The following is a 24,551-nucleotide window of genomic DNA, read 5'->3' as shown; positions in this document are numbered from 1 at the left end:
ACAGAGCATCCCAGCACATTATCCTGACCTCCTTACTTCCTTTTCCAACAACCTGAATGTCCATGCTATACTTATATCCGAATCCTTCCTGAAGCCGTGTCTCCCTTCAACTTCCTACTCTTTACCTGGTTTTGTCCTCATCCGCAATGATAGAACTGGTAAAGGTGGCGGTGGTGTTGCCATATACCTTAGACAACATCTAAACTTTACCATCATTGACAAATCTCCTTCTGATTACTCGGAATCCTCTGAACACTTGTTGATAGAAGTTTTATTCGGTCACTTAAAATTACTGCTTGGTGTGTTCTATAGCCCCTCACTGCAAATAGACTATTTCCACAAATTTGAAGTCCTTTTGGAAAAGTATGTCACCTCTGTCAATCACACAATTGTTATGGGCGACTTTAACACTTGTTTAGTGAATACAGATAAACTACACTCAGCCCGTGCCTCCAAACTCCGATCCATAATTAACTCCCTTGATCTTCATATCCTCCCCCTTAATCCAACGCATTTTTTTCCAAATTGTGCACCTTCCCTACTCGATCTCATGATTGTATCCTCTCCTGATCATGTTAGCACACATGGGCAATTTAGCGCCGAAGCCTTCTCCTACCATGACCTCATATTCCTCTCCTATAAAATCCGTTATCCTAAACCCAAGCCCCGTATTATAATGCAACGCAACTATAGTTCAATTGATACTGTAAAATTTATTGAGGATCTTAGAGCTATAGATTGGGATGTGGTATATAATGCATCCACTGTGGACGAGAAAATGGATGGCTTCAACTCTCTCTTAATGCAGGTTTTTGATTTACATGCTCCTCTACGTCCTGTGAAATTAAAACACCTTCCTGCACCGTGGCTGTCAGATGAGATTAAGGGCATTATGGCCAAAAGAAATGCTGCCAAAGCTAAATTTAAAAATAACCCTACTGATCAAAATCGTGACAAATACAAACAGCTCCGTAATAAATGCAGCCGCCTGTGCAGGGATGCACAGCGTCGCCATATTCACTCATCGGTTAGTAACGGCGATCCAGCGAAAGTATGGTCATTTCTCAACTCCCTGGGTATCGGAAAAGCAAAGTCCTCTCCCTCGCCGAACCTTGACCTTGATGGCCTGAATCGTCACCTCACTTCTACCTGTCCTATTCCGGCCTCCATCAAACAGCAGTCCCTAAATGATATTTTACATTCTCCTTCACCTGACCCTCCGCTTTCTCCTTTCGCTTTTAAGCCCGTTACTATCCAGGAAGTTGAGAAATCCATAGCAAGCATTAAATCGAACGCCGAGGGCGTTGATGGCATAAGCCGAAAAATGATCATTCTCAGTTTACCCGTTGCACTCCCCGTCCTCTGTCATATTTTTAATTTCTCCCTTAGTTCCAGCACATTTCCCAGTTGCTGGCGCAAAGCTGCAGTTATTCCTATTCCCAAAATCAAATGTCCAACCTTACCCTCTGACTTCCGACCCATTTCCATTCTCCCGTTCCTATCGAAGGTACTCGAGCGCCTTGTTTACCAGCAATTAAATTCTTTCATAAATTACAATGGTTTGCTTAGTCCTTTCCAATCTGGCTTTCGTCCGGGACATAGTACTGTGACTGCTTTAACCAAGGTGACTGATGACATACGCTTTGCCATGTCTAACCAGCAACTTACTGTTCTAGCATTGCTAGATTTCAGTAATGCTTTTAATACCGTGGACTACGACATCCTCATTGCTATGCTAGGTGCGCTTCAATTCTCGGATCCTGTGATGGAGTGGTTTCGTAGCTATCTTGTTGGTAGGCAGCAATGTATACGAATTAATGATCGAATATCTGGTTACTGTGATATTGCAGCTGGCGTTCCTCAGGGTGGTGTCCTATCCCCTCTCCTTTTCTCCCTTTTTATTAATTTCCTCACTCCGCTCCTCACCTGCCTCTTCCACCTCTATGCAGACGATCTTCAAATCTACACCCATGCACCTGCAAATGATTTGAAGTCTGCAATTGCAGCTATCAATATGAATCTTGCAACTATACTTCGTTGGAGCCAGGGCCATGGTCTGATGGTCAACCCCAAAAAGACTCAAGTTATTGTTATTGGTAGTTCGAAACAAATAAACCGGCCTAATTATGATACTCTGCCTAGTATTACCTTTAACAATGTAGCCTTACCTTGTAGTGATGTGGCAAAAAACTTGGGTGTATACTTCGACTCCACTTTAAAATGGTCACATCACATTTCTGAAACCAGTCGAAAGTTTTTTGCGGCGGTGGGCTCACTAAATCGCTTGAAAAATTTACTCCCTGTAAAGACTAAAATCGAGCTTGCGCAGACTTTACTTCTACCTATCCTCGACTATGCAGATGTTTGTTTAATAGATCTCAACGAAGCACAACTCAATAAACTCGAAAGATTACAAAACATCTGCATCAGATTCGTATATGGACTGCGCAAGTTCGACCACGTCACTGAATTTCGCCAGAAACTCGGGTGGCTGCCCATCAGACTCCGCCGGGAGGAGCATGTCCTGGTCCTATTATATAATATCCTTAATGATCCCCGCTCTCCCCCCTACCTTAAGGATCGCTTTCAGTATCGTAGTGCAGACCATAAGCGTGTGTTACGATCTGTTCATAATAATAAACTATTAGCACCGTTTACAAAGTCGGGATATTTTGCGGATTCTTTCGCCGTGAAGGCCACTTACTTGTGGAATGATCTGCCACTAGAGATTCGCGAGTCGCAGTCACTAGCTTCTTTTAAATCAAAGCTACATATCCATCTGAGGAGTAAGGTCTCTTGCCGGTAATTGCTGATATTAACTGTTTGTTTAATTTTATAATGGGTATAAATGTCTTTATTTATTTAGAATATTATATAATAAGTAAGTATGTATTACAAGTAGAATGTAAGTCTATAAAATATATTTATTTTAACAATCATTACATTACTTATAGCGTTTTTGCTCAGTTTGATATCCAATTGTAAACTATATTTATTTAATATTCTTGTCATTTTTATTTTATTATTATTTATTTTTTATTAATTTAGCTGACGTATTCTTTACCCCGCATACCTACTACTTTTAGTTTAAATTTTCCTCTCTCGTAGGGTTGCCTGGAAGAGATCGCTCATAGCGATAAGGCCGCCCTTGCACACATTTATGTTTTTTGTTATGTTTAGTTTTAGAAACATTATGGTATTATTTAGTTAATGTGAGCAATAAAGAATCTATCTATCTATCTATCTATCTACTTTGAGCTTTGCTGCGCGACATAGATGCCACGTGCTTGGTATGTTTTCAAATTAGATTAGGACTGCAGGCTGACCAATTTATTGTCCGACAAGAATTGAATCTAGATTACAGATAACACTGGCATGAGTAATGGTGCACTCTGCACACTTTTTTATGACTGGCCGTGATCATTCTACATTAGCATAAAAAGCTTACCACAAGCCAACCTTCTCCCAATCCCTTAATATATTTAATTCGATGAGATACATCACTACTCGCCACACAGTTTGGCGATTATCAATTATAAAAATAAGAATCTCTAAATAGTATAAAACAAAGTCGCTTTCCGCTGTCTGTATGTATGTGTGTATGTATGCTTAGATCTTTAAAACTACTCAACGGATTTTGATGCGGTTTTTTTAATAGATTGAGTGTTTCAAGAGGAAGGTTTATATGTATAACATATGCATAATATGGTAGAGAAACACTGATAATTTTAGAGGTTTCTAATGTTATGTCGTAAATAAATTCATTTTTTTGCGTTTATATTGCAAACGCTGGCTAAACCCTACGAGATAGATCAAAATAATGTACTACAGTATTGTACACCTTAATAAGGTAAACAAAAAAGTCCGCGATGGTATATGTCTATTTCTTAGGGATAACTCACAATAGCCATTTTTGTTCTTTACTTTTTACGAAAAATAATGGCTTATTTACGAAGCGATTTTAACAATTTACAACATTAACCCTTATCCAAATAAACATGTTTGGAAGCTAAGACATTAAATGTAGATTATAATTGTCTTTTACACTATACAATTTCGATCAATACTTTAGAAGTTTTCAAACGTATAAACTTACGCGGAATCAAAAAATATGTCGCGCGGCGGCGGCCGAGGGACATAGCGGTTACGGCGGAACCGGCCGGGGGCTCTAATAAGCTTCGGGCTTATGTTATTGTAGTAGATAGTGTATTTCGTCATTGTGTGGTTGTGCAGACGGTAACGCAGAGGAGCAACCACAGCGCTTTCTTTCTTATATTCATTGTTTCTGGTTCTTTGGTTTCTGAATTGTCGATAAAAATATATTAGACTTGGTTAGAAAAACGGACTTTTGTTTTTGCTTTGCGATTGGGTTATTTGTTGCTTTGTGGGTATTACTATACGATCATGCCTGGAAGACGTCGTCGTTCGAACATAGGTCGTAGTACAGTGAATGCCAAAAGAGCACGTTCAGCAAGAGATGAAGAATCGTCAACGGAACGTGAGACTCGCCTCAGCCAGAATAGTGATAGAAATCGGATACAGAGAGAAAGAGAATCGTCTGTAGAGCGTGAGGCTCGCCTCAGTCGGAAAAATGATAGAATTCGGATACAGAGAGAAAGAGAATCGTCTGTAGAGCGTGAGGCTCGCCTCAGTCGGAAAAATGATAGAATTCGGATACAGTGAGAAAGAGAATCGTCTGTAGAGCGTGAGGCTCGCCTCAGCCAGAATAGTGATAGAAATCGAATACAGAGAGAAAGAGAATCGTCTGTAGAACGTGAGGCTCGCCTCAGCCAGAATAGTGATAGAAATCGAATACAGAGAGAAAGAGAATCGTCTGTAGAGCGTGAGGCTCGCCTCACAAGGAAAAATGATAGAATTCGGATACAGAGAGAAAGAGAATCATCTGTAGAGCGATTCCCCGAATTCCACTGATACCATCGGATTTACCGTTCCAATTTAAACGCCTACAATATCCGGTAAAAATATCTTTTGCAATGACCATTAATAAATCGCAGGGTCAAACTTTCAACGTTGCAGGCCTAGATTTGAGCGTTGAGTGTTTTTCATATGGCCAATTATACGTCGCTCTTTCAAGAGTAACCTCTAAAGAAAACATGTTTGTATTGTCTAATGACAACAAAGCCGTAAACGTTGTATATAAAGACATTCTGTAGTGTATTAAGGTTTCAGTATTACACCCGTGCGAAGCCGGGGCGGGTCGCTAGTGTTTTATAAAATTATTACTTGGTCCTACTGCGGGCCAAGATAATCCATACTTTGATATCATAAATGCGAAAGTGTGTCTGTCTGTCTGTCTGTCACCTCTTCACACCTAAACCGCTGAACCAATTTTGCTAAAATTTGGTATGCATATACTTTGAGTCCCGGGAAAGGATATGGGATACTTTTTGTCCCGGAAAAATGTACGGTTCCCGCGCGACAAACGAGTTTTGACGCAACGGAGTTGAGGGCGTCATCTAGTAAATAAATAATACCTAGAGTTGAGCGCCGCCAGTGACTTGCTCTTATCGAACAGCGCAAGTCCCTTGTCGAGCAGGCTGAGCGGGGGCGGCGGCGCGTGAGTCAGCTGAGCCAGCGAACTGGAGCTCGACCGCTCCAGACGGGGACTGGCAGCTAGACGCTCCTCGCGACCTGATAATGAGAGTTAATTATAACCTAAAAAAACGACTATTGTATTCTGTTCAAATTTAAGTGTATTTTGTTATTTTTCTTTTAACGTTGGTAGTGGCGACCGAAAAGGAAGATCTTCGGACCGAGCGAGATAGCATGCTCGGTCAGGCCGAAGCCCACTGACGTCATTTCAGACGTTGTATATATCTTACCATTCTCCGAAACTTCGATAGCGCGATGCAGGAATGTAAGGCGATCTGTGGGTACCGCCACATACTTATAATAATTGTAAACACACCGGCAAAATTAGAGGAACATAACATTTTCAATTTTTTTTAAATTGTTCACTGATTTTTATATATTTATTTATTTATTTACTAATTGATTATTAAAAAATAAATTGTATATAAACTTAGGGCATAAAAACGTGAAAAATAGAAAAAATCAGCAAAAATCAAAAAATTAAGAAAATCTTTGAAATTTCAGTAGTAAGTTTTTAAGATAAATTCTCCATTTTTATTAAAGAAATGCCATGTTAAAAGCGTGTAATGCCTTCTATGGATCTCAAGAGGGCCTGGATACGCCATTCCATGCTTGCATTTCAATTGTCAATCATTTCCTGTGGGATATTCTCCTACTCCTCCACTAGCGCCAACTCGAGGTCCTGGACACATTTTGGAGCTGGAGTTTTAACTCGTACCGTTCACCCATTGATGTGCCACACGTCTTCAATCGGATCCACATCCGTAGACCACGCTGGCCTCTCCACCTGGGCTACGCCAGCATCGTTTAGGTAATAATGCCCGATTTTCTTACTCTATGGACGCACATAAAATTGAAATTACTACCTAAAACTGTGTAAAAGGCACACCATGCAGTTCCAGGATGTCGGTGCTATAGCCCTGTACTGTCAAAGTACCATCATCTATAATCATCAGCTCCATGCGGGCTCCAAATCATATGCAACTCCAAACCATTACGAAGCCTGCATCATAGGCCACTGTTTCCGGTAAGTTTGATGGCCTGTAGCTTTCCTTATGATTTATCCACATTCTTTATCGCCTGTCAATACAATGTACACAGAATTTGCTCCCATCACTGTACAGCACAAGATTTCACTCACTTGTCAAATTTGATGTTCACGCGCAAATCTTAGCCTGGCTCTTCGGTGTCCTGTCTCAAGTTTTGGTGCCCTTGCTGGCACTTTTGAGTCTAATTTAATTTCTTTGAATCTTCTTCTTACTGTACAATCACTTACACGTTCATCTTGGACCTGTTCCGACAGGTTTCGTGTCTGCATAGAAGTTTCAGGTCGATTTCTTAAGTTCTGTTTCCTTACAAAATGGTCATCCTGAACCATTGTCACCCGATATCTGCCTTGTTCTCGTCTCCGAACGTAAGATCTAGTCTCTCTGAAGCGTTGAAAGTTACGATGAACCACGGAAGCCGACACACCTAAGGCCTGACTGAGCGAACGGTAGGTGTGACCTTTCTCTATCGTGGTTACAGCTCTAGCTGTCGCAGATGCTGGGAAATCACTAATTTTGTATCTAAGCCATGTGTTCTTCCAAAAACCAAACAATCAAATGAGCTGAGCATACCTTGCACCCCGCTAAAACGCCATTCTTATCAGGAACACTTACAATGTCAATAATCGAAAAACACTTATTACGGCATAATTGCTATAAAAACCTGTCAACTTGCCAGTTTTGTTCAATATTTTATTTCTTGAATGAGCTTAGAAGCTATAAAAAAGGCTTTCAGACAGCCCGACCCACTTGAATTCAAGTTTTGGCCCTTTTTACCTATGTTCCGCTAATTTTGCCAGTGTGTGTATAATGCTCTAAATTTTCAAATGGAAGAACGAAGAGAGTTTACAAGAGTATATTTGTGGAAGTTGTGATAATTATCTACACAACAGAAGTAGCGATTGTTGCGTCTTGTTGAATTTATTAACTTACATTTAGGGTGGGAAATGAAAGGTACTGAACATTTTACCTTGTCGACAAAAGCAATTATGTTGAAGCTTAGGAACCCCATCTTCCACCATATTCCATAGTAATTTTATTACTTACTAGCTATTTGACCGAGCTTTGCTCGGTATTCGATAAAACACGAATAAAATGAGATTTTCTAAAAATGATTCCTAGCTAGATCGATTTATCGCCCCCGGAACCCTCTATACACTAAATTTCATTTAAACCGTTGGAGCCGATTCCGAGATTCCAATTATATATATACATATATCCAAGAATTGCTCGTTTAAAGATATAATATTATAATTATAATGATACATACTGTTGTCTTCATGGTGTATCGGCATCGAGACGACCGAAGCGCCGTCCCACGCCCCACCACTAGTCGGTGACAACTGAGCCACGCCTGCAAACAAATTTCAAATAATAACGTACGAAAATTTTCGTACTTATTATGTGTACTTCGAGAAAAGCTTGGTATAACGATACTTCGAATAAGAAACTGTTTTTATTCCAATATACATTACGTACAGTCGTCAGCGGGCGCGTCGTGAGCTCGCCGCGACACTTTCACGGGTTTTAGAGACAATTCGGGGTAGCGTCGAGGCTGAAATAAAATATTTAATAAGTTTTATCAGCAAAATTATATACAACTTATTTTTTTATAATGAACAACTAATATCGGTGAAAAAGCTGTGATTGCCGCCTTAGCCTTATTAACGTGTTCCGAAGTGCACTGTATTATTCCTCAATAACTATATATTTTTTCGACAAACCATAATATCCGTAAAGTAGTGTTTTCTTGAAAGAATAACAAACATCCTCACAAACTTTAACATAGTATGCAATACTCACAAACTTCGGTAGCTGCTTGCCAGAGCCTCTCGGCTCGATCTCCTGGCTGCGCTTGTACAGATAGTTGGTGACGTCATTGTCGTCCATGCCGGGGAATGGATCCAAAGTTTCTAGGAATGCCTGCAAAAGGATTTAAAATATTAAACGGCTAGCAAAATATTGAGGGAGGGAGGGAAGCTATTCTGAATGAGTGTACGCGCGAATTCCCAATCACGCAGTGCTTATTTATGATTTACTCAGTCCTAAATTCGAACGAAAATCGGAGTACTAGCTTTTGTACACACAAGCCTGAGTTTTATCGCATAAAAACGCAAAATAATAAAATTTTGAACCGACATTCGAAAAAGTAGGTATATATAGACTAGCCTGAGATTTACTGTCATTTTTAGCGGCCTTTCAAAAAAATTACGTTTAACGACTCACCCTTGTCCGAGGCTCGACGGTGAGGCAGTACGGCTGGTTCTGGTACTGTTGTATCTCGCCAGTGATCTCCGCCACTTTCCGCCGCTTAGAGAAGTTGATCAGCTCAGAGTTTGGTAGGTAGTCTGCAAATAAATATTTTTGTATATCAGGAGTTTGTTACTAGTATACTGTGCCTTTGTACTGAAATTCAAGTCATATACAATGCAGTAACATAATCAAGTTTACTAATATGTTGAAGTCAGATAAAACTGTAATATATACGCAGTGTTTTCGAAGTATTTTGTAAGGGATTTATCTACTCGACAGCAGTGTTGATTGGTTAATGGACGACAAAGTAAAGCTACTTACAGACGAACGGCACTTGACGACGGCACGCGTCGACAGCAGTCGCTGGATTTTTTATTTTTTTTTACACTCACTGCCGTCGTTCGGTGCCGTCGTCAAGCGCCGTTCGTCTGTAAGCGCTCCTACAAACATCCGCACAAACATCCGCACAAACATTCATATACACTGACCGAGATTCCCCTCCTCGATGTGGAGTATGTTGGTTAGGTACATGCCGAAGAACGGCACGCATGGTGGGTTGATGCTGCGCAGGCGCTCCTGGTACCGCCGGAAGTGATCAGAGTTCAGCTCGTGGAACTGCTCCAAGGCGCGCGCCAGCCGCGGCGGCACCATCTAGAATATTATATGAGCTCTTAGACTAGAGTCAGTCAAGGTCGATTTACACGGGTGCGGCTTTAGTCACCCGTGTAAATCGGCCATCACAGAACTTCGTGTTATTATAACGACTTTAAATAGATGGTGTTACATATTAACAACACAGTAAAACCCAGACATTGTTTATATGACACAGATCTCAGGCAAACTTTGACAGCGCGATTCAGCGCCCTTTGTTATACTTCAATATTATTTCGTGAATTTTATACTTTAGATTGTATGTTAATTGCTTTGTTTCGATTCCTATTTTACGTACACCTTTCTTCTCCCTTTCTTGACAAGCTAATCAGTAATCAGGTATGTTAGCCCATCATACCTGGAACGTAGACCTCAGTCTGTGGACACTAGCGGAACCCGCGGCGGCGGCGACAGCTAGCACGCCGTTGAAGTTGTTGAGGTCGCGGAGACAGCACGCCAGCTCCACCAGCCGGCAGACCACGCCCACACGCTCCTCGAGGTTCTCGCTCTCCACTATCCACTTCTCCATCCATCGCGTGAACTGTAACACGTTGAGTAGTGTTAGCACTTACATTTTGAATGTATGTCGATCTCTTTCGACATAATATTATATCTACAACGAGCGCGAATATGTTTCGCTTACTTACAAAGTTGAAAGAAATTCGTAACCCCTCGTAAACTATAGCATGTTTTTAAAATTATGGTGGCTTTAATACAAGTTGTATCAACGGTTGCTATAGTTTACGAGGTGAATTTCTTTCAACAGTATTGCAATTATTTACATGATTATTATTCTGTATATTTTGTTTTAACGAAATTTAAATTGTTACTAATAACAATATATACTCACATTAGTTGTATGCTTGATCATCTTCAATAAATTTGGACTAGTCTTTTCTTTGTCTTTTTTCGTCCACACTGCTCCCACCAGCTCAGATGGCTTCACCTATGTAAAAAGTAAAATGTATAAAATTTAAGTTAGATCTTTAAAATTGTCTACAATGCAGGAATATTTTAAAATGCATTACCAAATTTGTACGACTAAAAAAGTTACATGTTTACTTTACGTGTACGTGCACGATGCACGTTTCTGTGTGCGTATACGTACCTGTCGATACAGCTGGAACTCAAGCAGCGTGAGTTGTCTGGCCAGCTCTAGAGGGTGCAGCGTGAGCGGGTGCCAGCCGTAGCGGTCGGGGTCAGCGACGTGACGCAGCGGCGCGGGCGGCGGCCGGTCGAACACGTGCGCCACGCCCTCCGCGTCTCCGGCGCCACCACCGCTCTGTCAGAGTGCACATTAGCATAGACATTCTAGAACAGCGGTATTGTTTGGTGCCTCAATACTTTGCATGAACTTTTTATGATACGGTATCTTTAGAGCGCGATAACAGGTTTACATATTAGTAAATTACGTCAACATAAATTTTGTATTTGAAACAGAACAGACTTTAATTAAAACAGATGTAAGGCTCTGTCCCCATCAGACACGGCGCGGCGCCGGCACCGTGTTACGGCACGACGCCGCCACCGTGATACGGTACGGCGCCGCACCGTGTCACGGTGCTGCGTACGGTGCGGCGGCGTCGTGCCGTAACACGGTGGCGGCGCCGTGCCGTGTCTGATGGGGACGCAGCCTAAGTATGTATGTACTTTTATCAATTACTACAAACCTTTCTTTGCACAGTCTTGAGCACGCTCTGCACCCATTTCTTCATAGGTTTGCCGTCAACTGATTCTAGAAACGCCTTTAGTCTTTCTAGTAAGGCCGGTTCCCGCTCAAAATCATAGAAATGCTGATCCACCCAGTGTCGCAAAACATTTATTACCCTGTGAAAATGTTTTTAAAAATTAGTCAGGGCTTAAAAATGCAATTTTATATAATTATGGCATGTAATTATGTATTTTTGTCATAATAATATGCAAAAAAATAAATTGTTATAATTACCTAAACTTGACCGGTTGTTGAAACTCCTTTCTGTACCTCTTCCAGTCTTCTCTCGCTGTGTTTTTACTTAGCTTCTCAGCGTCAGTCGCAGCAGAGATCTCCACACACTCAGCTGTGCAACAAGTAAGAATTTTTATAAATTAACTTTAAAATAAATAAACTAAATCTTACTCATCAATCATCATGTCATACAATGACGTTATTACGCTTTAAATTCAGCGATCTTAATTTTCTATTTACCTATATCCAGATCTAACTCCAATACGGAGGAGTTAGGACTCGCATCCTTCTTCGTTTTGCTTCTATGGTCTATGGTTTGCGTGCACAAATACAAATAATTTAAAATTATATGTATACGAATTTTACCTAGTACGTACGTCGTAGGTTTATAACGCGCGATTATGTTGCTATTGCGTATACACAAGTAACAAGAGCGACAGCAATAATTTCGCATGCGGAAGTGTCAAGTAACATTGGGATTTCTACGTACTCCGCGACCGGACTTATCAATTAAACAAAGAATAACTCAGGACTAATTAATCTGTCTTACAAACTGCCAAAGTTTATGGCAACGACAGCCACAAATATAAGCTAATATTATCTTTTTCTTTATTAAAGCATACTTTATTTGCGTAGTTTACTCACGTGATCTCGGCGCATCATACACATCAGCGGGATCGGGTATATGGAACCGTTCTATGAGCAGTTCCAGCAGCTCGGAGGGCGAACAGAAAGACCGGTACGTGGTGAGAAACGTGCGCACGAGGTTGAGGTCCGCGTATATGTGGTACGTTAGCCGCTCCACGAGTTTCAGCAGCGTCGCTCCCTGTGATAAAAACAAAGAAATAAAATTCTTGAGACCTTGATGGACTAAGGAAACCCTGATGGTCTCTTTAACTATAGTTAGTGACGTACTTTGATGAGCGGCGCGGGGCCGGCGCGCTCCTCTAGCACGATGTTGGCGGGCGAGTCGGGCTCCGCGAACCGGTACAGCGATACCGGCGGCAGCTGCAGCGGGTGACGCCGCTCCAGGTCCAGCAGTATACTGCACAAATACAAATAATAATAATATAGCTCCCACACCGGTTTCGGTGACGGTGGCCGGTTTCATTGAAACCAGGCCAGCTACGCAGGAGTAATTTATAGTGTCCAAGTGTGTGCGCAGTACACAAGACCACTCTCTATTCCTTTACTCTCATAACCCAGTGGGACGGACGACCGATACGACTGGCGAGAGATCAGGACCGACTTTTTACATGCCCATCCGACGCATGGATCATCTTACTTGTCAGACAATCAGGTGATCAGCCTGCATTGTCCTAACCAAACTTGGAAATAACATGTTTCCAACGCGGGAATCGAACCCACGACCTCCGAGTCAAGAGCCGCGCTCTATACCACTAGACCACGGAGGCGTTAAATACAAACAGTTAAAGGGTTGAGCCATAGAAGACAGAATACGCCAAAAGTAGCCAATTTGGACATCACATAAAATATACACATAGCATAAGTTTTATTATTAAACTTTATAATTTTCTGTTTTGTTTATGTCGCGTGGTGACAAAATAAAACGCGCGTATCTGCTTTTTATCTGTCTATCGAAAATATACATATGATGTGTATATTTGCTGTAATGTGTATGTTAGCTGTAAGTTTTCCAAAAATTAATTAAAAAAAAATATCGATTTAATATTATTTAATAGATCTTTGTCGATGGTTAATATTAGAGATGTGCAGATCGTGACTTTGGCCGACTAGCCGACTAGCCGATTAGTTGGTTGCAAAGAAGCCGACTAATCGGCCGACTAGTCGGCCAAACCGATCATGGTTTCAGATGTTTCCGTAACGCTTCGTTTACTACTGATTCGGGACATTATACGCATTACGCAGCCTGCGAACGTGTCGGATCGTGGTTTGGTTATGTTCACGTCATGATACAGTTGATGGTTTTCAGGTTATATTTTTACTGTACATCATGATAAACATGCAATTTTGCTTTAATTTTTACCTAACTCGTTACTACAAAATCCGAGTCTTTTAAATTTTAAATAAGAGTAGATTTTCGTTATAAATCTTCATTGAAGATATCATTATGTTGTTATGTTTGGTATTTAAGATAAAAAAATTATTTAAGTAATATCCAAATGTAGATATAATAGATATTTCTTTGCCAGCTAGTAATTTCAGAAACAATTCATTTAATTTCAACATTATCAAGGTTTTTGTTAAATATAATTTCAATAATAGTAAAATAAAAAAAAGCCGGATAGTCGGCACTATTCGCCGACTACAAAAGTGGCCGCATAGTCGGCTTTACCGACTAGTCGGCACATCTCTAGTTAATATATTAATTAACCATCGACAAAGATCAAAACTATTTAACAACTCAAATTGATTAGAAAGGGACCTAGAATTTAATTTTTCAACTTCATACCTGTCCAAACTCCTATCAAGCATGGGTTTGGTATTGAGCATGACGAGGTCGCTCATCCAGTTGCGTTTCTCCGCGCACGACGCCGCCGCCAGCAGCACCGGCGGGCCCACGCGTGGACATAGCTCGATGAGGTTACGGCCCTCTGTGGAAATAATAAGAAAGAGTAAGAGATCGATAGCAAAAAAAAAAATCACATAATCATGGAGGATTAAGGGCCCTATTAATTAAGAATGTGCGTTTTTGCTGCGCCTGAGAGATGGTAAACGGATGCCTAGTGTGTACCCATTAAAAACAAGGCGGTGCAACAGTAAAGTATGTTAAACTTTAGAACATAAATACAGTCCGCTCCGCTAGTTGTACTATCCTCACTTGTAACATAGACAAAAAAGTGGTCATTCCAACTACATAAGTATGGAGGCTTTTTTGAGGGAACCATCTACACAAACACCGGCAAATAAAAACAAAAGATATAGGGCCGATCTCGGGCAAGTGCTCCCGCCAAAACTCATACTGGCCCAGAGCCCCGAAGATCATAATATAATAAATGCCTTCCTCGAGTTCCAGGCGATAATAAGAGCAAATAAGACCATAAAGCTCTTGACCTGCAATAAGATCATGCAGGCCTATCAGCGGAAAAATCAAAAGCTGTTAGAAGTGAGACTCGAGGATGCAAAAGCTGCCATATACGACAATGTCACCTCCACAATAATTGCCGGGGCGATGACAGGGCAGTATATGGCGGCGTTAAGTGCCGACTGCGGATTCGTGGTTCTGGACGAGGATGAGACAAAACGCACGGGAACTCTCAAATTTATCACAAAATCTGAGGATCCAATAGTGGTAATAGCGGAATGTACCAGAATAATGCTGGAAGACAGGATACTAGAAATGGCAGAAGTCCTATCTGGGGACCCCGAATCCAGCATGGACTGGGATATATTCGCGAAACCTATCAACTACTCGTGGGTCAATGGGGTTCCTGGATGTGGGAAGACAACTTGGATCATTAATAACTTCAATGAGGAAACAGACGTTATAATAACAACGACAATCGAAGCAGCCGAGGATCTAAAGCAAAGGCTATCGCTACGAACTGGAACAAAGTTAAAGATAAAGTTCGTACCATGGCCTCTTTGCTGGTAAATGGGACAAAAGAAACCTACAAAAGGTTGATAGTTGACGAGGCCCTCATGAACCATTTCGGCTCAATCGTCATGGCGAATCAGTTAACAGGCGCCAACGATGTTATCCTCATTGGAGATATTAACCAACTCCCGTTTATAGAGCGTGAAAACCTCTTTAAACTTAATTACACTCGTCCAAACCTGGTAACCAGCATCACCCAGGAGTTGTCTTGCACACACAGGAGCCCTATGGATGTGGCATACGCCTTAAGCATGGTCTATAATAACATCTATTCATCGAAGGAAATAGTGCGGTCCCTAAAGCTAATGAAGTATTCAGGAGCGAGAATACCTAAAACCAATCTAAATACCCTGTATCTTGTCCACACACAAGAGGAGAAAGCAGCCCTCACTAATACAGGCTATGGATCGGGAACGGACTCTCGCGTCCTCACAATCCATGAAGCTCAGGGATTAACGAGTCCCTCGGTGATCATCATACAGACCAAGTCCCGAAAGCTGGCAATCCATGACAGCGTTCCTCATGCAGTTGTAGCCATATCCCGGCACACTAACACCTGTGTCTATTACACTGACACTGATGGAGACGCTGTGGCAAGCTTCATAAAAAGAACCACGGAGGTGTCAACCGAACACATAAGAGATTATAATATAAAAATGGCTATAAAAGACAGGAACGATAAAGTCCTAAGCCACATGGCGGGTAGATTCGACACAGAACGATGTCTTTTTAACAACCTAGAAACTCCACCCAGCTTGAGTGACCCCTCTCCACCAAGCCAATGTCACAACATCTAAAGGCAAAGGATGGAGCAGCATAAAATCTAAGGAAATCGGAAAATGTCGGATCTACTGGCCGCCACACCGACTGGGACCTCACCGTTCAAAACATTAATATTATTATTATGCAATTTATAAAACAATAAATGTATATATTTATTTATTATATGTTTAACATATTATACTCTATTCTATTAAATATACATATACACATATGTATATAAAAAAAAAAAAAGTGTCCATGGCGTGATGGACCACAATTAATTAAAATTCATAATATTATTTCAATTATCCTTGGTGCGACAAATCTAAATAATAAAATAACAAAAAAAGGATATGGACGAACAGTCTATAGACGGCCCCAATTTCATAATAAAAAAAAAAAAAAAAAAACTACATAAGTAAATATAAACAGCAATATGACAAAGAACACTAACCGTCAGCGTCGGGTCTATCTACTAGCTCCAGTTTTCGTATATGCAACTTCTCCTTGAGTTTCAACTGCTGAGCGCCGCCCGTGCCCGCCGCGCTGTTTACTGCCACCTACACAAAATTATTACATGAATAATATGTTATTTAAAAATAAATATTAGTCCAATCTTATTCCCAGAACTATAAGCTGAATCTAAAATAAAAGAAATACAATAATATAACTAAAACTTATATTGTATTCCTTTTTATTGTTGTATATTGTTTTTTTTTCTACGCTTTAATTTAAATATTTATTACTTACCAAGCTAGTAATGGGTTTGCACAGTAGCAGTAGTCCGTCGAATAAAAAAGCTCGACGCTCTGCGATTCGTTTCCCTGGGCCGATCTTGGATAGTGTGTCCTCTGGAATACGAATAACAATTTTTCATATTATCCGTTTTGAACGTCCATGAGCTTATTATGTTATTGCAGACTTACAAAAATGTAAACGTCATAACATCATAACGTAGGAAAAAGACCACTGACGATGATAGCAAAATGCTATACCTAAATGTGTGCGTGTGCACTTGTAAGTATGTAAGTACGTGCATACATGCGTTTAAGCACACTTGTTTGCGTAAGCGTGTATGCTTACATCTTGCGTATACGTGTACGTATGCGTGTTAGTGTAGGCGTGTACGTATTTGCGTATATGAGTACTCTGTACTTGCGTACGCGAGTGCGTAGTGCGTACTCACCGCGTACGAACTCGTTGCAACAGTGCGGTACATCACGCGCGTCCCAGTTGTCAACGAGTCGCGCGAGCTCGTTGCACTTGTCTATGGCCGCCTGTCGACGAGCCCGCGACGCCGCTCGCACCGCCCCTTCGCTGTAGAAAAAAATATTACACAATTAGGATGGAAAAATAAATATATTATTATAATATTTAAAAATATTAAGTTCGTACATAGTCTACAACAATATATTTTATATTTAATTATAATATTTTAAGATTAATAATTTACTTTGTAAGGATTTCGATTATAATTTACTTACAGTTTTGGTCCATTTCCTAGTGCTTTTGTTAGTAACTTCTTAATCGGATGTAGATTGCATTCAACCTGTAAATTAAAAACTTATTTAATATAAGTTTAGCTCTGCCTACAAATTTTTCTCTTGCACCTTCATTAAAATAGATAAAATAATAGTGGTAAATATTGGTTGTCTTTTTGTCCTGTTTTCTATAATGTAGGTGCTAGTATAATGTCCAAAATGTAAAATAAACGTTTGTTTGTTTATTTATAAGCAATCGTCCTTCTGAGACGCTCAAGTGTTATGAAATATGTTCTACATAACATAGATCAGTGATTGTCCTAGCCAAACGTGAAACTGAAAACAATATTATTCGCGGGAACCAAACCCATAACCGAGCTACGCTCTAAGCCAGGGGTTCCCAAATTTATTTTGTCTACTGCCCACTTTGGGAAAAAATATGTTTTAGCGCCCCCATTGTTTCAATTTAATGCATCCAGATGAAATAAATCCTCTAGGCCTCCCCTAAGCCTCTTCTAAACACCCCAATTTTTTTGGGTCCCACACCCAAACCCACCTTTTAGACCTTCAGCGCCCACAAGGGGGCGTTATCGCCCACTTTGGGAAAAGCTGCTCTAAGCCTTCGGACCACGTACCTGCTTGAAGCTCTCCCTGTCATCGGAGGTGGGGGCGATCTGCAGCAGCTGCAGCACGTAGCTGTGGTAGAGGAACACGTGGGCTAAGGGCGCCAGCAGCAGCCGCGGCAGATAGTACTTGACGGCTAGCCGGAACCCGTGACCGCCCGTGTCGAGACGCTCCGCTAGCTGCATATCGAAATCGTACACTGAATAATTTAAACAAAACATACGACAGGTTTCTAAACAACGGCTGCAAGTATTACTACGAAATTTCATATTAACGGGGTAATGAGCAAGGCAACCCCAAAGCAAGTTACTAACTTAATGGGGATTGGGGGTGTCTCATGTTATAATGGATTAGTAATTTTAAAAATAAAAATGTGTTGATTATAATTTATGGTTTAAGGGGTGAATAAACGAGTGAAATAGAGTTGAGTCGGGAAGTAAGTACAAATGTGTGAATTCAACTAGTATTTTTTATTTGCGCACTAAGCACTTTTTTCTACGCGAATGATAGAAACAAGTATAGTGAAAGAGTCTAGTAGAGACTGGCTGTACTAATATCTTTATTGTCCCCAACAGTACTTTAGAATTAAAAATTAAAATTTAGAACATACAATTGAACTTACCGCAGGATCGTCAACAATCTTCTGTAGCGCTTCTCGGGATTCCTTGCGTGTGACGATGTTGGCGTAACGGACGTACGCGCGAAACTCTTCCACCTCGGCTAGTTCTATTTGTAAAAAAAAATATATATATATAAAATATTGAACAATTTGTTATAACTACTAGACGTCGGATGCTACTTTTTTTGTTGGATAATTTCCATTCTTGTGGCTTCAAACACTATGGTTATGGTAGAAAGAGGAAACAGACTGACTGTCGCATTTCGACCATTATTATGGGTTTGGATTTTATTCTAACTAGAGATCGCCCAATGGTCGAAATTCGACCTTAGTTTTAACGACATTAGGACTACTATAAAAATATTAACTTTATTATATATTTTTTTCAACTCTTGTCTCTGGGACTCAGCTGATCTCAGACTGGCCGTGTAAGCATTGTCTAATAGTATCTAAGATTCAATAAAAAAAAAACTATAATCCATTTTCAATTTGTCACCTTGTCGCTACGAACAATAAAAACTAAGGAAGAGTAACTCCGTCGAAAAAAGTGCACCAAAAGGCTACAAAATGTGACCCGAATACATGCATATTTATGCATGTGTTCGGTACACATTTTTCGTGTAATTTACTCGAGTGACATTCAACCAGGTTGACGTGACAATTTTGTCAAACTCATTTTACAATTTGTTTACATAGGTTTGTTTACTTACTGTTTACGTAGCTTTTTACAATATTTTTGTTGTTAAAATGCCTAAATGATGCCTGCGAAATGGTGTAGAAGTCATACAGATACGACTTTTAATACAGGAATAACCTTTCATCTGTAAGTGAATCGTTTAAAATTACGCTTCAATTTCTTGTATTTTTTGTCGACCCAAAAAAGATGGTTAATTTAAGTTGGATGCTAGGGTATTTGCGTAAAATTAAGCTGGTCTCTTCGTGTTTGCCTTATAAAATTTACATGTTATTCTAAAAGTGCAATAATCAAAAAAATCCGTCTTCATACCCATACAAATTGCCGATCCGGGCATCCGTATGGGTATGAAGACGGTATTTTTTTTTTGAGTTCCCAGCATTTTTCTCATAGAAAAAGTTGTTCATTTTGACGGTCTCATTTGATGGTTTCAAGGATAACGGTGTTTACACAAACACACTGTACGAAACAACTACGATATAAAATTGTAGAAGCTAAAAATTACAATAAAGCTGTAATCGCGCATACCCTCAAAACAGCTTCCAATGTACGGAGTGTTGGTGTCTTGAGACATCTCCATAGCGTCTTCCAAATTGCCCAAAAGGGTAACAGTCAGCTCGTAGATATCAACAATGTTGCCGAAAATGAGTGTGAGAGCTCGAGCGTCCTCCAATATTCTGTCTAGTTCGTCACGGAACACTCGTATCGCTAAATGAAGATCTCTCAGAAAGGTTCTCTCGTCTGCTAGAAGGTCCCTCACTAGTTCGGCATACGATAAAGCCCTTTCACACGCGGGTACCCCAGCGGCCACTAGTTCGGACTCTTGATAAAACATATCCATCAGCACCTGCGAAACATTTAAATTTTTTATATTACCTTCAATACCGCAGGGATGCTGCTATTGATAAAACGAGTAGTTATTGGTAAACCGCATTCAGACAGTAATAAGTTCCCCTCTCCAGTTTTTGCGAGCAAGCTTAAATTTATGTGCGACCTATACGTAATTGGGCTAGTTAAAGCTATACAAGAATTTGACTCCGGTTCCTTATAAAATGGAAAAAAGGTAAACCTTTTACCTTATCAGCACACATGGCAGTCTTTATGTCTCTGCAGGTGATGCCTTGATAGCCGGACTTCTGGGAGATCTTCTTCACAAAAGTACCAGCTAGCTTTAGAATATCTGTGCTGACATACTCCAAGATGGCCGCCATAAACACAGACACAGACATGTCTATTTTATACAGCAGCACCTCCTAAAAATCAAAAGTACTTCGTTAGAGATAACTTAATTAGAGGAAGATATTAACTCATATTCTTAAAATTTAATATTTTTTCAAACATACTTCAATAACCACAAGTTGCAAATAAGCAAATCAAATTGAATGCTTTTCATAAAACATATCAAAGCAAAAATTCAGAGAAAATTGATAGGGGAATTATTAATCACCTTTTCAATGTAAATCATTAAAGGTACAATTCCGTGCATTGCGATCGATCGCAGCAGCACCCGGCCTACGACTGTCGTCGGTCGCTCACAATAATTACATCGATTTCATAGTGCAAACATGTCTAGGAAAGTAGGGAAAAATATTGGTCGAGGAAGACGTAATATGTATTAATAAGCTTTGTGTCTCAAATTCCAATATGATATGAGTAGTAAAGATTACAAAAAATAATACAAACGTGAAAAAGTGTGGGGAGAAACTGCTAAAATGATTTAAAAAAACTAGTAAGGGACCTATCAGACAGAGAGCGGTCACGCGGTTAAGCTTTCAAGTGGTCAGAATTTCTCCTGTGCGAGTTGTGACTGACCGCTCGAACGTAGAATGCGAACGCAGAACACTTGAACGCGTGACCGCTCTCTGTCTGACTTTTGACTTTTGTTGTGACTTTTTAAAGATCCTCAGAAATGGGGTTGGTGACAGACGAATTACGGGCTTGAACCAATTTGCACCACAGCCGCACCCGCTCCACCTGAACGTTTAAAACTCATTTCGTGCAAATGTAAAGAAAGGTGTGAGGCTGTTTGTGGGTGCAGGAAAGCAGGAATTAGCTGTTGCTCGGTTATTTACCTGCACTGAGGTGGACAGACATGCGACAATGTCGCCAAAGTCAAGATATTATTCAACGACGATCACGATGATAAAGATTACGATTTTTCGACCGTCACAGCTTCATTTCCTACTATTGAATAATTTCATGACTCGAAAAGTGTGACGAGGAGGAACTTCAATAGCCAGGACCATGAAAACGACGAAAAACGTGTGACAAAACGTGTAATTTTTTTTTTAAATGAAATAAGCGGGCAAACGAGCAAACGCGTCACCTGATGGAAAGCAACTTCCATCGCCCATGGACACTCGCAGCATCAGAAGAGCTGCAGGTGCGTTGCCGGCCTTTTAAGAGGGAATAGGGTAATAGGGGAGGGTAGGGATGGGTAGGGATGGGAAGGAAAGGGAATAGGGGAGGGTAGGGAAGGGAATAGGGTAGGGGATTGGGCCTCCGGTAAACTCACTCACTCGGCGAAACACATCGTATAACGTGGTATTTCTCCGGTCGAGCCGGCCCATTCGTGCCGAAGCATGGCTCTCCCACGTAATTATATGAACTTGTTCGGTAAACACACGTATAGAGGGAACCGACGAACAAGACCATAGATAATACAATATATATAGAGAAACAAGACCGAGGAACTTCGAGGCAGGGGTGCGTACGGCCGCGCGCCGCGCGCGTCTGTCGCGAGTCGCTTGCCTCGGAAGTGGTGCCATACATTCTCATACTCTGACTATTGTTACAAGCGGCCACGATCGATCGCGATGCACGTAATTGCACCTTAAATAAAAAAAAAAAAAAAAACATAGAAACTTAAAACAAATTGTTAATAAAATTAACACTAAATGTGTATTGGGCTTAGCAGGAACAAAAAAAAATGTACTTTTAAGAAATCCCTGCTTATACTAATGTTAAAATCACCAAAAAACTGACCTTCTGCAAGAGTTGATGTAATTTATCCACAGGCAAAAGTAGTTTCCGTCGCCGCTGGGTCGCCACATCTTTTGCGTCTATGAGAGCCCAGCGGTCCAGAGGTGTAGGGAATGTTCTGGCCACCCTTTCCTCTACATCCTGCAACACAAATATATACTTACTTGCTTTATTTTTATTTTATTTTCTTTATCGGAACAAAAAACAGTTACATGTTAAAATTGTTGGCGGCGTGACGCTTGCTTGTAATGAACAGAAAATGTGATTTACAACTTCACAGAACTTTTATGCCCTAAGCATTTAGCCCTAATAAGAAAAGAATATGCCAAAGGAAACAGAAAAATATAATCTTATATCTTTAAACGAGCAATTCTTGTATATATATATATAATTGGAATCTCGGAACCGGCTCCAACGATTTTCATGAAATTTAGTATATAGGGGGTTTCGGGGGCGATAAATCGATCTAGCTAGGAATCATTTTTAGAAAATGTCATTTTATTCGTGTTTCATCGAATACCGAGCAAAGCTCGGTCAAATAGCTAGTAATAATAATATCAAAAATAATATTTAACTAGCAATTTGACCGAGCTTTGCTCGCTATTCGATAAAAACGAATAAAATGACATTTTCTAAAAATGATTTCTAGCTAGATCGATTTATAATCCCCGAAACCCCCTATATACTAAATTTCATGAAAATCGTTGGAGCTGATTCCGAAATTCCAATTATATATGTTACGCTCAAAGACCGAAAACGCTCAGTGAGCGAAAAAATGGCTCACAACGCGTTGTGGTAATAGTGAAACGGCCACGACGCGAAATTCGCGTCGTGACTCGTGGCCCTAGTGAAAACGGCCACGACGCGTTCTGGTAATCACAGAAATACCACAAAGCGAAATTCGTGTCGTGGCTGACGTGCTATTCGACCACAACGCGTTGTGGTAATCGAGTAAAACCATGACGCGTTCTGAGCATTTAAAAACAGCCACGACGCGAATTCGTGTTGTGGCCCTAATGAAAACGGCCACGACGCGTTCTGAAACCAGTAGCGGTAGCACGGCGACCAGCGGAAATGCGAAAGTATGGACAAACTGTGGAAATAAACCTAAGGTGCCGTTCCGATCTTTTTTCGTTCCGAAAAATTTAATTAAAATGCCACTTTATGACACACTATAGTATATGTCATAATGTAGGATATTATTTGAATTTTTAGAACTATAGTCTGTCTTAAAGTGGATTTTTAATTGAATTATTCGGAACTAAAAAAGATCGGAACGGCACCTTAAGTTTATCTCCACAGTTTGTGACTATAGTCTGTCATAAAGTGGCATTTTAATTGAATTTTTCGGAACGAAAAAAGATCGGAACGGCACCTTAGGTTTATTTCCACAGTTTGTCCATACTTTCGCATTTCCGCTGGTCGCCGTGCTACCGCTACAAGCCGTGTTACGCAGGAGTAGTTTTATAGTGCCCAAGTGTGTGCGCAATACACAAGAGCACTCTGGTTTTAATTAAATGAAATGAAAATTATATATTTATTAATTATATATATATATATATATGTCGGATAAGTCAATAGTACGGAAGTTATTTGACGAAACGCAAACGTCACAATATGGCGTTTCGACGGAGTCTAGTCTGAAGTTCGTGCAATCGACGTGGTGGGGTGGTGGAAGGGGACGAGCTTGGCGTCTGACGACGAGCAACCACTTCTCTACCAGTCGTTGTGCGGAACACCAGTCTAGAAACTGTCTAACGTTTCGTTATAATCAGTGACTCTACCTAGTGTACTTAAAAAGTGATTAATTATTATAGTGAGTGATTCCAATATAAGAGTGATATTCTGATTTTTGTTATTAATTTTCCTAATAAACGCTTAAATCAGTTCTTCGTGATAAATTCTCTCCTTGCTGCTCGTTCCATCGCCCATAAGCAATGTCGGCCAACGATTCAGGACCATCAAATTCACCTGATCCGACATCAGAAGTGGGATCCGAGCAAGCAAGTAATAAAGAAAACGAAAATAATTGGAAGGCGTTATTCGAAATGCAAAATTCGAATATGAAGGCCTTAATTGAGGCTCTCAAGCAGCCACAACGATCAACAGAGCATATGAATCTGCCGGAGTTCGATCCAGATAAGTCTGACGCAGACGCTCAATCGTGGTGTTCTACTTCAGATATGTGTTTTGCGGACGTTCCTATGGAAGGCGGCCAATTGATCGTCACTCTGAGTAAGGCACTCAAGGGATCAGCATCAACGTGGCTTTCTCAGGTATCTTATCCAGGAATGACATGGG

At 40.5% G+C, this 24,551-nt stretch overlaps 1 protein-coding gene across 2 annotated transcripts in view; it reads right to left on the bottom strand.

Annotated features, from left to right (window-relative positions):
* The window catches only part of LOC121727384 (protein son of sevenless), a 39,089-nt gene that overhangs the window by 5,755 nt on the left and 8,783 nt on the right, over positions 1-24,551 (bottom strand). The window contains exons 3-26 of one of the 2 annotated variants that reach the window (XM_042115199.1): positions 22,254-22,391; positions 20,345-20,521; positions 19,797-20,115; positions 18,578-18,681; positions 17,967-18,134; positions 17,335-17,399; positions 17,037-17,167; positions 16,601-16,701; positions 16,305-16,410; positions 13,943-14,084; positions 12,424-12,553; positions 12,154-12,334; positions 11,749-11,817; positions 11,509-11,620; positions 11,234-11,390; positions 10,672-10,845; positions 10,414-10,509; positions 9,922-10,104; positions 9,401-9,563; positions 8,886-9,007; positions 8,463-8,582; positions 8,139-8,214; positions 7,930-8,013; positions 5,496-5,652 (exon numbers count right to left, since the gene is read on the bottom strand). In XM_042115199.1, the coding sequence (XP_041971133.1) occupies positions 5,496-5,652; positions 7,930-8,013; positions 8,139-8,214; positions 8,463-8,582; positions 8,886-9,007; positions 9,401-9,563; positions 9,922-10,104; positions 10,414-10,509; positions 10,672-10,845; positions 11,234-11,390; positions 11,509-11,620; positions 11,749-11,817; positions 12,154-12,334; positions 12,424-12,553; positions 13,943-14,084; positions 16,305-16,410; positions 16,601-16,701; positions 17,037-17,167; positions 17,335-17,399; positions 17,967-18,134; positions 18,578-18,681; positions 19,797-20,115; positions 20,345-20,521; positions 22,254-22,391 (3,275 nt within the window). The remainder of the gene's footprint in view (positions 1-5,495; positions 5,653-7,929; positions 8,014-8,138; positions 8,215-8,462; positions 8,583-8,885; positions 9,008-9,400; positions 9,564-9,921; positions 10,105-10,413; positions 10,510-10,671; positions 10,846-11,233; positions 11,391-11,508; positions 11,621-11,748; positions 11,818-12,153; positions 12,335-12,423; positions 12,554-13,942; positions 14,085-16,304; positions 16,411-16,600; positions 16,702-17,036; positions 17,168-17,334; positions 17,400-17,966; positions 18,135-18,577; positions 18,682-19,796; positions 20,116-20,344; positions 20,522-22,253; positions 22,392-24,551) is intronic. The other variant, XM_042115200.1, reaches the window with a different exon arrangement.

This window comes from Aricia agestis, chromosome 5, assembly GCF_905147365.1.
Source record: "Aricia agestis chromosome 5, ilAriAges1.1, whole genome shotgun sequence".
Taxonomy (NCBI): Eukaryota; Metazoa; Arthropoda; class Insecta; order Lepidoptera; family Lycaenidae; genus Aricia; species Aricia agestis.
Note: the sequence above shows the minus strand (reverse complement) of the source record. Positions and strands in the feature narration are given on the sequence as shown.